The 14,476-nt window shown below is 38.8% G+C and overlaps 1 protein-coding gene across 16 annotated transcripts in view; it reads right to left on the reverse strand.

The window, feature by feature from the left end:
• The window catches only part of MICAL3 (microtubule associated monooxygenase, calponin and LIM domain containing 3), an 809,998-nt gene that overhangs the window by 337,085 nt on the left and 458,437 nt on the right, over positions 1-14,476 (reverse strand). For all 16 annotated transcript variants that reach the window (XM_053718886.1, XM_053718885.1, XM_053718900.1 and 13 more), the window contains one exon: positions 4,218-4,410. In XM_053718886.1, the coding sequence (XP_053574861.1) occupies positions 4,218-4,410 (193 nt within the window). The remainder of the gene's footprint in view (positions 1-4,217; positions 4,411-14,476) is intronic.

A 14,476-nucleotide genomic window follows, 5' to 3' on the forward strand; every position in this document is an offset into this window, starting at 1 on the left:
ATTTAGAAACTTGTTTAAGCACTTTAGGTCAAGAATGGGGCGGAAAGTATCTCAAACCTCCTTCTGCGATAGGAGCCGGGACAATGACCCCTAAGGAGGACAGATCGCGCCCGCACCCCAGAATGGCTTCCCTCTTTTCTGGTTTTAAAGACTGGCTTGAGAGGAGAAATCTGCCCTTGGGTGGATGAGATTTGAAACCTATCTTGTATCCCTGAGTTATGACCTCCAGGACCAACGAATCCTGCACATCCCTGGACCAAGCGTCTGAAAACAGCGACAGTCTGCCCCCTACACAATCCAGCTTTGAGCCGGCTTCCAAGTGCTGTTGGTTTGCTCGGGCTTAAAGGAGGACTGCTGACGTTAGGACTTTTCATAAAAACACAATTTATGCTTACCTGATAAATTTATTTCTCTTGTGGTGTATCCGTTCCACGGATCATCCATTACTTGTGGGATATTCTCATTCCCAACAGGAAGTTGCAAGAGGACACCCACAGCAGAGCTGTTATATAGCTCCTCTCCTAACTGCCATATCCAGTCATTCGACCGAAAACACGCAGAGAAAGGAGAAACCATAGGGTGCAGTGGTGACTGTAGTTTAAATGAAAAAAATTACCTGCCTTAAAATGACAGGGCGGGCCATGGACTGGATACACCACAAGAGAAATAAATGTATCAGGTAAGCATAAATTGTGTTTTCTCTTGTAAGGTGTATCCAGTCCACGGATCATCCATTACTTGTGGGATACCAATACCAAAGCTAAAGTACACGGATGAAGGGAGGGACAAGGCAGGTACTTAAATGGAAGGTACCACTGCCTGTAAAACCTCTCCCCCAAAAATAGCCTCCGAAGAAGCAAAAGTATCAAATTTGTAGAATTTTGAAAAAGTATGAAGCGAAGACCAAGTCGCTGCCTTGCAAATCTGTTCAACAGAAGCCTCATTTTTAAAGGCCCAAGTGGAAGCCACAGCTCTAGTAGAATGAGCTGCAATCCTTTCAGGAGGCTGCTGTCCAGCAGTCTCATAGGCTAAGCGGATTATACTTCTTAGCCAAAAAGAAAGAGAGGTTGCCGAAGCCTTTTGACCTCTCCTCTGTCCAGAGTATACAACAAACAAAGCAGATGTTTGCCGAAAATCTTTAGTAGCTTGTAAGTAAAACTTCAAAGCACGAACCACGTCCAGATTGTGTAATAGACGTTCCTTCTTTGAAGAAGGATTAGGACACAAGGATGGAACAACAATCTCTTGATTGATATTCTTGTTAGATACCACCTTAGGTAAAAACCCAGGTTTGGTACGCAGGACTACCTTATCCGAATGGAAAATCAGATAAAGGAGAATCACATTGTAAGGCAGATAACTCGGAGACTCTACGAGCCGAGGAAATCGCTACCAAAAAAAGAACCTTCCAAGATAAAAGTTTGATATCTATGGAATGAAGAGGTTCAAAAGGAACTCCTTGAAGAACCTTAAGAACCAAGTTTAAGTTCCATGGAGGAGCAACCGGTTTAAACACAGGCTTGATTCTAACTAAAACCTGACAAAAAGCCTGAACGTCTGGAACATCTGCCAGACGCTTGTGCAAAAGAATAGACAGGGCAGAAATCTGTCCCTTTAAGGAACTAGCTGACAATCCTTTTTCCAAACCTTCTTGGAGAAAGGATAATATCCTGGGAATCCTGACTTTACTCCATGAGTAACCCTTGGATTCACAACAATAAAGATATTTACGCCATATCTTATGATATTTTTTTTTTTTTTTTACCACTCTCTCTTACTACCTCCATGCGTGTTGAGAGTTGCAAGAGAATGACTGGATATGGCAGTTAGGGGAGGAGCTATATAACAGCTCTGCTGTGGGTGTCCTCTTGCAACTTCCTGTTGGGAATGAGAATATCCCACAAGTAATGGATGATCCATCGACTGGATACACCTTACAAGAGAAAAAAGGAATGAAAATTAGATCCTTGTCCCTTAGATTTGTTCTTTTTATCCTGAGGTAGGAAGGCACCCTTGCCCCCTGTAACCGTGAAAATAATGGAGTCCAGGCCTGGACCAAATAAAATGTTTCCCTTAAAAGGGAGGGAAAGTAGTCTAGACTTAGAAGTCATGTCCGCAGACCAGGACTTCTGCCAGAGTGCCCGATGCATTTGCACTGAGAAACCAGAGATTTTAGCATTCAGGCGAATAATCTGCAAGTTTGCATCACATAAAAGAAATAGCAATTCTCAAAACTTTAATTCTTTCCTGGATAACGTCAAGGGGACCCTCCACCTCAATCAATTCCGCTAAGGAGTCGCACCAGTAGGCCGCAGCTCCAGCAACCGGGACAACAGCCGCTGCCGGTTGAAATAAATATCCCGTATGCTGAAACATTTTTCTGAGAAAATGGTCCATTTTCTTATCCATCGGCTCTCTGGAAGACGAGCTATCCTCAAGAGGGATAGTAGTACACTTAACTAACGTAGAGATAGCATCATCCACCTTAGGGACGGAACCCCACAACTCTAGCTGAGAGTCCGGGACCGGGAATACTTTTTTAAAGGCAGACGAAGGTGAAAAGGAAAATCCAATTCTATCCCATTCGTTTTTAATAATATTCGTCATCTTTACGGGTACAGGAAAAGTTAGCAGCACTACCCTGTCTTCGTACACTCTGTCTAATATAGGGATCAAAGGTTCATCAGGCAACTTGGTCTCTGGAACCTCTAATGTAGACAGAGCCTCCTTTAGAAGAAAACGAAGGTGCTCAATTTTAAATCTAAAGGCTGGCTCCTCCGCAGCCAGAGGCCTAGAGGTAAACTCCAAACCAGAAACTTCACCCTCTGAAGAGTCAAGTGTGACCCATCCTGGGATAGCTGAAAAGCAGACAAATCAAGTAAATCACTGGATGTCCCCTGGACCATATAGCTATGTTTAACCTTTCGCTTGCATTTAGCAGAGCGAGGTAAGGCACTAAGGGCCTCAGACACCGCCTTCTTTAACTGCGGGATAATGTCTGATGGTAAAAGGGTCCCTCCAGACGGAGGATCAGGCGTGCTACTGGAAGTTGCATGCGACAAAGATGATTGATGGGTATGCATCTCATGGGACGGCGAGTCCTCAGAGGTGGACGGCTCAGTTGTACTAAAGGGGTTAACCTTCTTAGACAAAATAACCTTGTTGATGCATATGGAACATAGTTGAGAGGGCGGGCACACCAAGGCCTCCTCACAATATAGACAGGTATTACCATCAGGAATAGAGAGAGTACCCTCAAGCATATCAGGATCCTCCATAGCTTGCGCTAACAGTAGGATACAAATAAATGAACTTTTTATTTTTCCCAAAAATGGCACCTATATACCCCCAATGACTGGGACAATCTCCACCTCCTAGACCCAGGCACCCAGAGAATAAGCGACCTCTCCTCTTTATTAAGCACTAGTGTAGTTTACCATAGAACACCATACCATAAGATACCACTGTTTTCTAAAGCTCCCTCTACAGGTTTCTTGTGTAACAGTACTACACACAATGATGCCACAAAGTGCTCAAAACATGCACATGTCTGAGCCTACTTCAGTATGCTCTTATGGAAGAGACAATTCCCAATAAATAGAACCTAAGGCACGATAGACCAACACATATGGAGACTATGTGACTGTCAGATGCAAGAGCTTGTGCCATACTTATGTATGAAAGGTGATTACATGTAAAAGAAAAGTTTTTACAAAATTTGAGGTAACCTCTCAGAAGCATTTTTGCAAAGGAACTTATGCTACAAAAATGTTTGTCAATTATGAAATTCATAAGAGTAAAAAATGTGTTAAGATCACTTCAGAAATTGCTGAATAATTCAAGTTTACAGCAGTGGGAGCAGTAGCTGTAAATCTCCCAGTTACCTCCATTCACAATATATCTCTTTGCAAATTGAAGAATTACATTAAAAGGGAAAATAATATTTTCTTGCTTATATTAAAGACTATTTTAAAACTTGTTAGATTGGATTTTTCAGAAGGAAAAAAAAAAATGCTGTCTTAATAAAACTTTTTTTTTCATAGTTGCCGAGTTATGTCCCTGTGCAAAACATAGTTGTGGGAGTTATCATCCCATGAGAATGCACTAAGCACAAACATGCATTTCCTGCTAGCAACATCAATGTTAACAACTTCAACATATTTATAAATATTTTTTATTTGCTGGTCTGTCCCATATACATTGTGACAGCGGCTCACCTGCTGGCTGCCTCCTGCTCCTCCCCCTTGTCCAGAAGGCTGCTGAGATTGTGCTCTGCAAGGGTTTCCTCTGGTACTTCCTCCAGTTCCTCACGTTGCAACGACACGCGGTAATTCTCCAGCTCTATTCTCTCAGGAGTGGCACGTAGGCGCTTGGCCATACTGTGATCTTCCACACCATTCATGCTGGGGCCTGGAACAAGAAATAAGTACAACATGAGTATCACATCTCTGAGATCTGTTAATAGAATAGAAGCGCTTATGATCATTGGTCGCTCTAGGATGCAATGACCACCCGCAAGTTAAAAGGGATATGAAACCCAAACATTCTCTTTTAAGATTTAGACAGAGCATACCATTTAATAAATAAAAACGTTTCCAAATTGCTTCTTTTTTCATATTTACTTTGTTCCCATGATATTCTGTGTTGATAAAGATACCTAGGTAGGCATCAGGAGCACTGCAGAAAATAGTGCTGCCCTCTAATGGATAACATTCTTGCAAAACGGCTGCCATATATAGTGTTCCAATCACATGAACACTCCTGAGCTTACATGCTTACCTTTCAAATAAAGATAGAAAGAGAACGTAGAAAAATTGATAATAGAAGTAAATTAGAAAGTTGTTTAAAATCGCATGCTTTATCTGAACCGTGAAAGAAGAATTTTGGTTTCATGTCCCTTTAACATCTAGGATGCTCTCTTTGTAATCTCCTCAAGTACATACTTGTAAGCCAAATCTACTTAATTCACCTTCTCCGATATTGAACATCTTGCTAATGATTTTCAAACGTATGTGTCTGTTAATACCGGTTAAAGGAACATTAGAATTAAAACTAGACCTGCATTGAATGCAGAAGGAGGCGGCCTTCAGCTCTTTTCAGAGTAGGAAAGTGCAACACATATCTTAGTGTGTTGTACTTTTCACAAGAATAAATCTGGCTCCGAAGAGAGCGGTAGGCCACAAGTGGCCGCCTTCTTCTGCATTCATAAGCGAAGGATACTGCCGAATGCACACGTCTAATTAAAACCTCTATGATTAGTTTAATAAAAGGGATATTAAAGGGACAGTCAAGTCCAAAAAAACTTTCATGATTCAGATAGCGCATGTAATTTTAAATAAAAATTTCCCATTTACTTCTATTATCAAATTTAATTTGTTCTCATGGTATTCTTTGTTGAAGAGAACACCTAAGTAGGTAGTGTGCACGTGTCTCAAGAAGTATATGGCAGCAGTTTTGCTAGAATGCTTTTGATCACTAGATGGTAGCAGTGTCTGCAAAATGTATAATATTGTTAAAGTGAAGGTAAATTTTCAACATTATCAAGACATGAATACATTTGTTACTATTACCCTAACTTAAATCGCTAACTTTTTTGCCAATTTTTTTTCCCTATATTAGATATAACTCCCTACCGTTGCGTGACTCTTCCCACATACTATTTCCTCCTTTTCTTGTCTATGACCTATAGAGCGGTCCCATCCACTTTCTACGTCTGTCTAAAGCGCGTTCACGAGGCTCCGTGAAACAGCACATGCATCAATCGGCGAGCTCACTATCTTCTGCGCACGCACATATCGTCAAACCCAATCCCACCCGCGCATGCGTTAATTGCATTGGAAACGTCTAAGGGGATTCCTAAATAGTACAAATACGCAAAACGTGAGCGCGCGTGGATGCCAAGATGAAGGTGAAAACAATGGCGCATGCACACAGGATCAAGTAGGCGGATGATGTGCACTGATAGCCGCCTAATGGCCAGAATTTCAGTTGGCTGATCCAGAAACGTGATAGACAGCCAAAAATAAAATAAAAAAAAATTACGGGTTGCATTTGTGAACATTCAGAAATGGATTAATAATGGCGATAACTTTATTTATAATGATATTTATAAATAATCATGAATGAAAGTCATATTTATTTTTTAAAACGAATGATATCCTGGATTGACATAAAGGTAAGTTTACATTCACTTTAAACGCATTGTCCAAATTGTGGTCATATAGTTTCTCTAGACACCTGCATAACTCCTAAGTCTATCAAGCTGTTTTTCAACAAAGGATACCAACAGAACAAGTTACATTTTGTTAGAGAAATAAACTGGTAAGTTTTGTTGTACGCTCTGAATCATGAATGGAAAATGTTGGCTTTCATGTACCTTTAAGCATAGTAAAAAAAAAAAACTGGGCAATATGTACTTATTTTTTTAATTTGCCAATATTATATGCAATTTAGCTCTGCAAATCGAATATAATTATGTGCTGTTTGTCTGACCTACAGTAAACTACATAGGGATTGTTTGATCAGTGCAGAAGCTCATTTACATCTAGCCAAAGCATGAGATAATGTTTTTTCCCCAAAGGGTTCACACCACTGGACTGCTCTGAAACGGGAAATCCCTGTAGGCTTTTTTACTAACAATATGGCATCTATTTTTATATGTATCAGATTTTTTTTTATTTTTTAAATTCAGTGCTTATGCTCTTATATATATATACACACACACATTAAGGTTAACTGGAGCTTTTTGTAAGTATTTTAGATTTGTATAGGTTGAACTCGATGGACTTCAGTCTTTTTTCAACCTTATCTACTATGTTATATATACACACATATACATATATACATATACATATATATATATATATATATATATATAAACCACTTAGCTCCAGCTCAACCCTCCTCCTGACAGCTGCCTGAGTGCGACAATACCAATAGATAGTAGACAAAAAGTGGCACTCACAGGTCTTTTGAATACAAGTACAACGTACTTTATTTAGGAATGTTTTTGGGAATCTGGTCCCGAAGGGGACCAGATCCCCGAAAACGTTCCTAAATAAAGTACGTTGTACTTGTATTCAAAAGACCTGTGAGTGCCACTTTTTGTCTAATATATATATATATATATATATATATATATATATATATATAAAACATATCATACATACACACAATATGGCTTTATTGTAAGATAAAGACAAAAATTGTATTATTTTTTCAGCATTTTAACCCCTAGGCTGCTAGCGATGACTACAACAGTTAAGTAACAATGCATTGTAGTGATCAATGGCAAAAAGGGAGTTAAGGGTGTTACTTAAAAAAAAAAACAACTACAGAAACTAATAAATTAACTTGTGTATTAAACTGAGTGACTGTACTTATTTTTAACACATCAGACATGACAGTCCTGGAAAGGGTGTTGAGATATCATCCAGTATTGCTTTCTTAAAGCAATAAAAACAAAATCTTGCACCATCAGCAAAATAAAAACCGGTTTTGCCACAGCAATAACATGAGACCTGAGTAGTCACACAATTCACTGGGCCATAACAATACTGGTGAGTAAAATCATCATCTTAATCCATATTTCTACTGTGAAGGTGTTTGTGCACCACGGGTAATACAATCTCTGCTGTGACGTCACATTGTGCGTGTTTAAAAGCATCTGGGAGGAATCTGCACCAAACTGTAAGTACTGGCTGATCTGGTTACACTTACAAAAAAACAATTATTTAAAGGGAAATTATTTGTGTACACCTTTTATGTGACTACTACATAAAGATGATATTTTTAACCTCATTTAAAAAAAATAAAAAAATAAGTACATTGTGACCAATGAAAAATTAAACATGTATTTTCTTTTTGTTACTAAAACATTGATTTTTTTTTAATGCAAAAAGGTTTTATAAAAAGCAAAACCAGTGTAATTTCCTTTAAAAATACATAAAAGTGAAAAGAAAAGTAAAACAAAAAAGATTTGTTAGGGCATTTTATTATTGTATGGTTACTTATATATAATTATGTGCTTAACCTTTGCAAACACAAAGTCAGCTTCATAACAGCAATGTACTACTGGGACCTTGCCCAACATCTGGTGAGCCAATGACCAGAGGAATATGTACCAGCTAGCATTAGTAGTGCAGCATTGCCGATTCTGAGCCTACCTCTGCGTACTCTTTATCAAAGTATACATTAATCTATAATATATATATATATATATATATATATATATATATATATATATATATATATATATATATATATATATATTAGGGCTGGACGATTAATCGCATATGAGATTTAAAACCGCGAGAATCGCGATTTTTTCCTAAATAAAAAAATCCTCAGAAGTGGCTGTAATATTGATTTGTTTGTGATTTCTTGCAAACCAGCTCCATCTAGTGGTTGCTTTTTGCACACATTTGTAAAATGGCTGTTTTTACTTTCACTTTCTGTTCTCATAAGCAGCCGATCAATCTAGAAGTCTAAAAGCAGAGCTCATGCAGGAATGAACAGGAGAGAAAGCCACTTACTTATATTTCCCCCTAGGGATGTCTGTAGTCTGAAACTTAGGGTATGTAAACATTATGGAACCTCTCACACAATCTCTTGCTCCTCTGAGAAATGGCTCAAATGCATAGCAGATTCAGTTGCAGGCTAAAACTGCAGTCCCCTCTGCTGCTGGGTTAATTTAACTGCATCTACACACATATACAATACACATATGGCAACGTTTGCTTGGCACATTCCTCTAAACTGAGGCAAGACCAGAATAGCAAGGAGGCCTCAGACACATTGTCAATCATAGGTTGCACATGGTTTTATAGGATTCTTAAAAGGGACATAAAACCCACATTTTATTCTTTCTTGATTCAGATACAGCATACAATTCTAAAAAAAAAATCCAATTTACTTTTATTTACAATTTTGCTTCGTTCTCTTGGTATCCTTTATTGAGGGAGCAGCAATGCACTACTGGGAGTTAGCTGAACACATTGGTAAGCCAATAACAAGAGGCATATATGTGCAGCCACCAATCAGAAGCTAGCTCACACATCCTGAGGCTATTTAGATATGCTTTTCCACAAAGGATACCAAGAAAACAAAGAAAATTAAATAGATGTCAATTTGAAAATTGTTTAAAACGGTATGCTCTGTTTGAATTATGAATTTATCTTTTGGTTTCATGTCCCTTTAAATAGAGAATTCTGCTAGATATATACAGAGAAAACAAAATGGGGGTAATAGGAATTTGCATAAAGTAGCAGTTGTATGCTCTCCAGAACATGGTATATTATAATAATTTAGGGTCAAATTAAATTTAAATGCCTTTCCCTGTCTCCCAAAAATTCTTCTGAATGATTCCCCAATATTCCCACTGGATCGTAAACTAGTTAAAATATGCCAGCTCCTGGATTGTTACTGAACCGGAACTCTACAGAAATCAGATATTACCAGAAACCAGAGATGGATCAAGTATTTCCTAATGGTATGAGCCTGTTCTCCTTTATGTTTATTGTAGCACGTTTTGTATAAATAGTTTCCAGAAACTTTATGTGAAGGTTACATGGATTTTTTTTTTTTTCTCTTAAGAAACACTGAAATAATTTTGGAAATACTTCTAATCTGAATAATAATGTATCCTTCTATGTAAACCAATAGTACCTACATCTTCACCTGATCCCAATCTGTGTTCTTGTAAACCACTCAGACACTTATAGGATCTCCATCATGATTTTCACTTTTTTTATCCCTATCTATTGGAAGACTGAAGAAAAATATAATTACAAGAACTTTACTGTCCTTTTAAATTCCATACTATAAGTACTCCACAAACTCCTTCATAAACTTATATTAGTTACCCTGAGTGTAGAGAGACAGAGCATGGAGTTTAGGTGTCTAATAGTATTATACAAACATAAAGAGATTGGTAAATTCTAATAACTATGAGACATCACAGCTGTCTAATCCCATTTAGGAAGAATGATGTCATCACTAGAGCAATCACGTTTCCATTTAAGGGACGGTATACCGTAAAATTAGTTTTTCCCTTAAAGGGACACTGTACCCAAATTTTTTCTTTTGTAATTCAGAAAGAGCATGCAATTTTAAGCAACTTTCTAATTTACTCCTATTATCAATTTTTCTTCGTTCTCTTGCTATCATTATTTGAAAAAGAAGGCATCTAAGCTTTTTTTTGTTTCAGTACTCTGGAGAGCACTTTTTTATTGGTGGATGAATTTATCCACCAATCAGCAAGGACAACCCAGGTTGTTCACCAAAAATGGGCAGGCATCTAAACTTACATTCTTGCATTTCAAATAAAGATACCAAGAGAATGAAGAAAATTTGATAATAGGAGTAAATTAGAAAGTTGCTTAAAATGTCATGCTCAATGTGAATTACAAAAGATTTTTTTTGGGTACAGTGTCCCTTTAATGTATTTCCAGTGACTTGTTCTACCAGCTGCAGGGTATAGAATGTATGAGAAATTGCATTTTTCAGGTCTATTTGTGTATATGAAATTGCTGGTTTTGTGCTTTGAATCTACAGCCTATTACAACGGGTTGAGCTTGCAGGTAATGTCAGATCTCATTATGTTATCGATTTGCGTAAAGCCTCATCTTAAATCTGTCTGTAAACCAGGGCACAGTGCTTAGAGAGGACAATGGAAAATTATATTTTTATTACTTCTCTTCTACACCCCACCGGGAGTGTAATTTCTTCTGCTGGCTGTGTTTAAACATCCTGTCAATAGCCTGGACTTAAAGGGACAGGCAACACAAAAAATGTTATTGTTTAAAAAGATAGATAATGCCTTTACTACCTATTCCCCAGCTTTGCACAAATAACATGGTTATATTAATACACTTTATAACCTTTAAAGGGACATTCTAGTCAAAATATAAATGCATAGATTTATTGCATCTTTGAATTGAAACATATTTACAATATACATGTATTGGCAAACATGCTTCTATTAAGAGTTATCACTGTTTTAGTGTTAACATTTTTCTCTGCACGTGCATGTGAAGCATAGCTAGATATTTTCACTGCATCCACATTTTAAATAATGAAGCTGCTCAGAACATCAGTGGGGCTTGTATCATGTCAGCAATTAACAAATTGAGTCATTACCCGGTGGTACAGGCAGGCACCTTAGGCTCTCTGAGCTAGTGCTGTGTGTAAAATGCTGGTGCACGGTGCATACTTAAATACACTTTTGAAACAGCTTTAGCTTTTATTAGAAGCATTTTTGCTAATGCATGTATATTACACAATTGCTTCTGTTCAATACAGAAATGCACCCATGTGGTTTCCAATTTTGGCTGGAATATCCCTTTAAGCCTCTAAATTTCTGTCTGTTTCTAAGTCACTAGAGATAGCCCGTTAATCACATGCTTTGTATTAGTTTTTCACAACAGGGAAGTGCTATTTTTCATGTAAGCCATATAGATATCATTGAGCTTACGCCCGTGGATTCTAACAACACAGCACTAATTGTCTTAAATGCAAGTCAATAGATAGTAATAAAGGGATTATCTATCTTTTTAAACAAAAACATTTTTTAGTTGACTGTCCCTTTAAAGGGACAGTATACTGTAAAAATATTTTTCCCTTAATGTATTTCCAATTGCTTTTTTTACTAGCTGCAGAGTATAAAATGTATGAGAATTTGCTTTTTAAGATTTCTTTACTTATATGAACTGGATGATTTTGTGTTGTGTTTTGAAGCCACAACCTAATAAAATGGGTTGAGCTTGTAGGTATAATCAGATCTCATTACTTTATTACATTGTGTACATATAAATTCTTCTTTATCTTATATCTGCCCGTAAACCAATCACCAGTACTTGGAGAGAACAATGGAAAATTAACATTTTATTACCTTCGCTCTTCTATACCCAACTGGGAGTGTAATTTCTTCTGCTGGCTGTGTTTACATAGCTTATCAATAGCTTGGACCTGAGGCCACAAACTTTAAGAATAGGTGGGGATACCACAGGCTAAATAAATTATTTTAAATGTCAATATAAGGGTAAAGGAAATACTTCTAATCAATTTAATACACTCCAGCAGGTAAAGTGGATGACTGGGAACAAATTAAAGGGGAGCATTTTTGAGTAAACTGTCCCTTTTAAGACGATAAACATTCAGTATAGGTGGGGATACCACAGGCTAAATCTGTTATATCAAATGCCGAAAACAGAATTTATGTTTACCTGATAAATTTCTTTCTCCAACGGTGTGTCCGGTCCACGGCGTCATCCTTACTTGTGGGATATTCTCTTCCCCAACAGGAAATGGCAAAGAGCCCAGCAAAGCTGGTCACATGATCCCTCCTAGGCTCCGCCTACCCCAGTCATTCGACCGACGTTAAGGAGGAATAATAGCATAGGAGAAACCATATGGTACCGTGGTGACTGTAGTTAAAGAAAATAAATTATCAGACCTGATTAAAAAACCAGGGCGGGCCGTGGACCGGACACACCGTTGGAGAAAGAAATTTATCAGGTAAACATAAATTCTGTTTTCTCCAACATAGGTGTGTCCGGTCCACGGCGTCATCCTTACTTGTGGGAACCAATACCAAAGCTTTAGGACACGGATGAAGGGAGGGAGCAAATCAGGTCACCTAAATGGAAGGCACCACGGCTTGCAAAACCTTTCTCCCAAAAATAGCCTCAGAAGAAGCAAAAGTATCAAACTTATAAAATTTGGTAAAAGTGTGCAGTGAAGACCAAGTCGCTGCCCTACATATCTGATCAACAGAAGCCTCGTTCTTGAAGGCCCATGTGGAAGCCACAGCCCTAGTGGAATGAGCTGTGATTCTTTCGGGAGGCTGCCGTCCGGCAGTCTCGTAAGCCAATCTGATGATGCTTTTAATCCAAAAAGAGAGAGAGGTAGAAGTTGCTTTTTGACCTCTCCTTTTACCTGAATAAACAACAAACAAGGAAGATGTTTGTCTAAAATCCTTTGTAGCATCTAAATAGAATTTTAGAGCGCGAACAACATCCAAATTGTGCAACAAGCGTTCCTTCTTTGAAACTGGTTTCGGACACAGAGAAGGTACGATAATCTCCTGGTTAATGTTTTTGTTAGAAACAACTTTTGGAAGAAAACCAGGTTTAGTACGTAAAACCACCTTATCTGCATGGAACACCAGATAAGGAGGAGAACACTGCAGAGCAGATAATTCTGAAACTCTTCTAGCAGAAGAAATTGCAACTAAAAACAAAACTTTCCAAGATAATAACTTAATATCAACGGAATGTAAGGGTTCAAACGGAACCCCCTGAAGAACTGAAAGAACTAAATTTAGACTCCAAGGAGGAGTCAAAGGTTTGTAAACAGGCTTGATTCTAACCAGAGCCTGAACAAAGGCTTGAACATCTGGCACAGCTGCCAGTTTTTTGTGAAGTAACACCGACAAGGCAGAAATCTGTCCCTTCAGGGAACTTGCCGATAATCCTTTTTCCAATCCTTCTTGAAGAAAGGATAGAATCCTAGGAATCTTAACCTTGTCCCAAGGGAATCCTTTAGATTCACACCAACAGATATATTTTTTCCAAATTTTGTGGTAAATCTTTCTAGTTACAGGCTTTCTGGCCTGAACAAGAGTATCGATAACAGAATCTGAGAAACCTCGCTTCGATAAAATCAAGCGTTCAATCTCCAAGCAGTCAGCTGGAGAGAAACCAGATTCGGATGTTCGAACGGACCCTGAACAAGAAGGTCTCGTCTCAAAGGTAGCTTCCAAGGTGGAGCCGATGACATATTCACCAGATCTGCATACCAAGTCCTGCGTGGCCACGCAGGAGCTATCAAGATCACCGACGCCCTCTCCTGATTGATCCTGGCTACCAGCCTGGGGATGAGAGGAAACGGCGGGAACACATAAGCTAGTTTGAAGGTCCAAGGTGCTACTAGTGCATCCACTAGAGCCGCCTTGGGATCCCTGGATCTGGACCCGTAGCAAGGAACTTTGAAGTTCTGACGAGAGGCCATCAGATCCATGTCTGGAATGCCCCATAGTTGAGTGACTTGGGCAAAGATTTCCGGATGGAGTTCCCACTCCCCCGGATGCAATGTCTGACGACTCAGAAAATCCGCTTCCCAATTTTCCACTCCCGGGATGTGGATAGCAGACAGGTGGCAGGAGTGAGACTCCGCCCATAGAATAATCTTGGTCACTTCTTCCATCGCTAGGGAACTCCTTGTTCCCCCCTGATGGTTGATGTACGCAACAGTCGTCATGTTGTCTGATTGAAACCGAATGAACTTGGTCCTCGCTAGCTGAGGCCAAGCCTTGAGAGCATTGAATATCGCTCTCAGTTCCAGAATATTTATCGGTAGAAGAGATTCTTCCCGAGACCAAAGACCCTGAGCTTTCAGGGATCCCCAGACCGCGCCCCAGCCCATCAGACTGGCGTCGGTCGTGACAATGACCCACTCTGGTCTGCGGAATGTCATC

This window comes from Bombina bombina, chromosome 6, assembly GCF_027579735.1.
Source record: "Bombina bombina isolate aBomBom1 chromosome 6, aBomBom1.pri, whole genome shotgun sequence".
Taxonomy (NCBI): domain Eukaryota; kingdom Metazoa; phylum Chordata; class Amphibia; order Anura; family Bombinatoridae; genus Bombina; species Bombina bombina.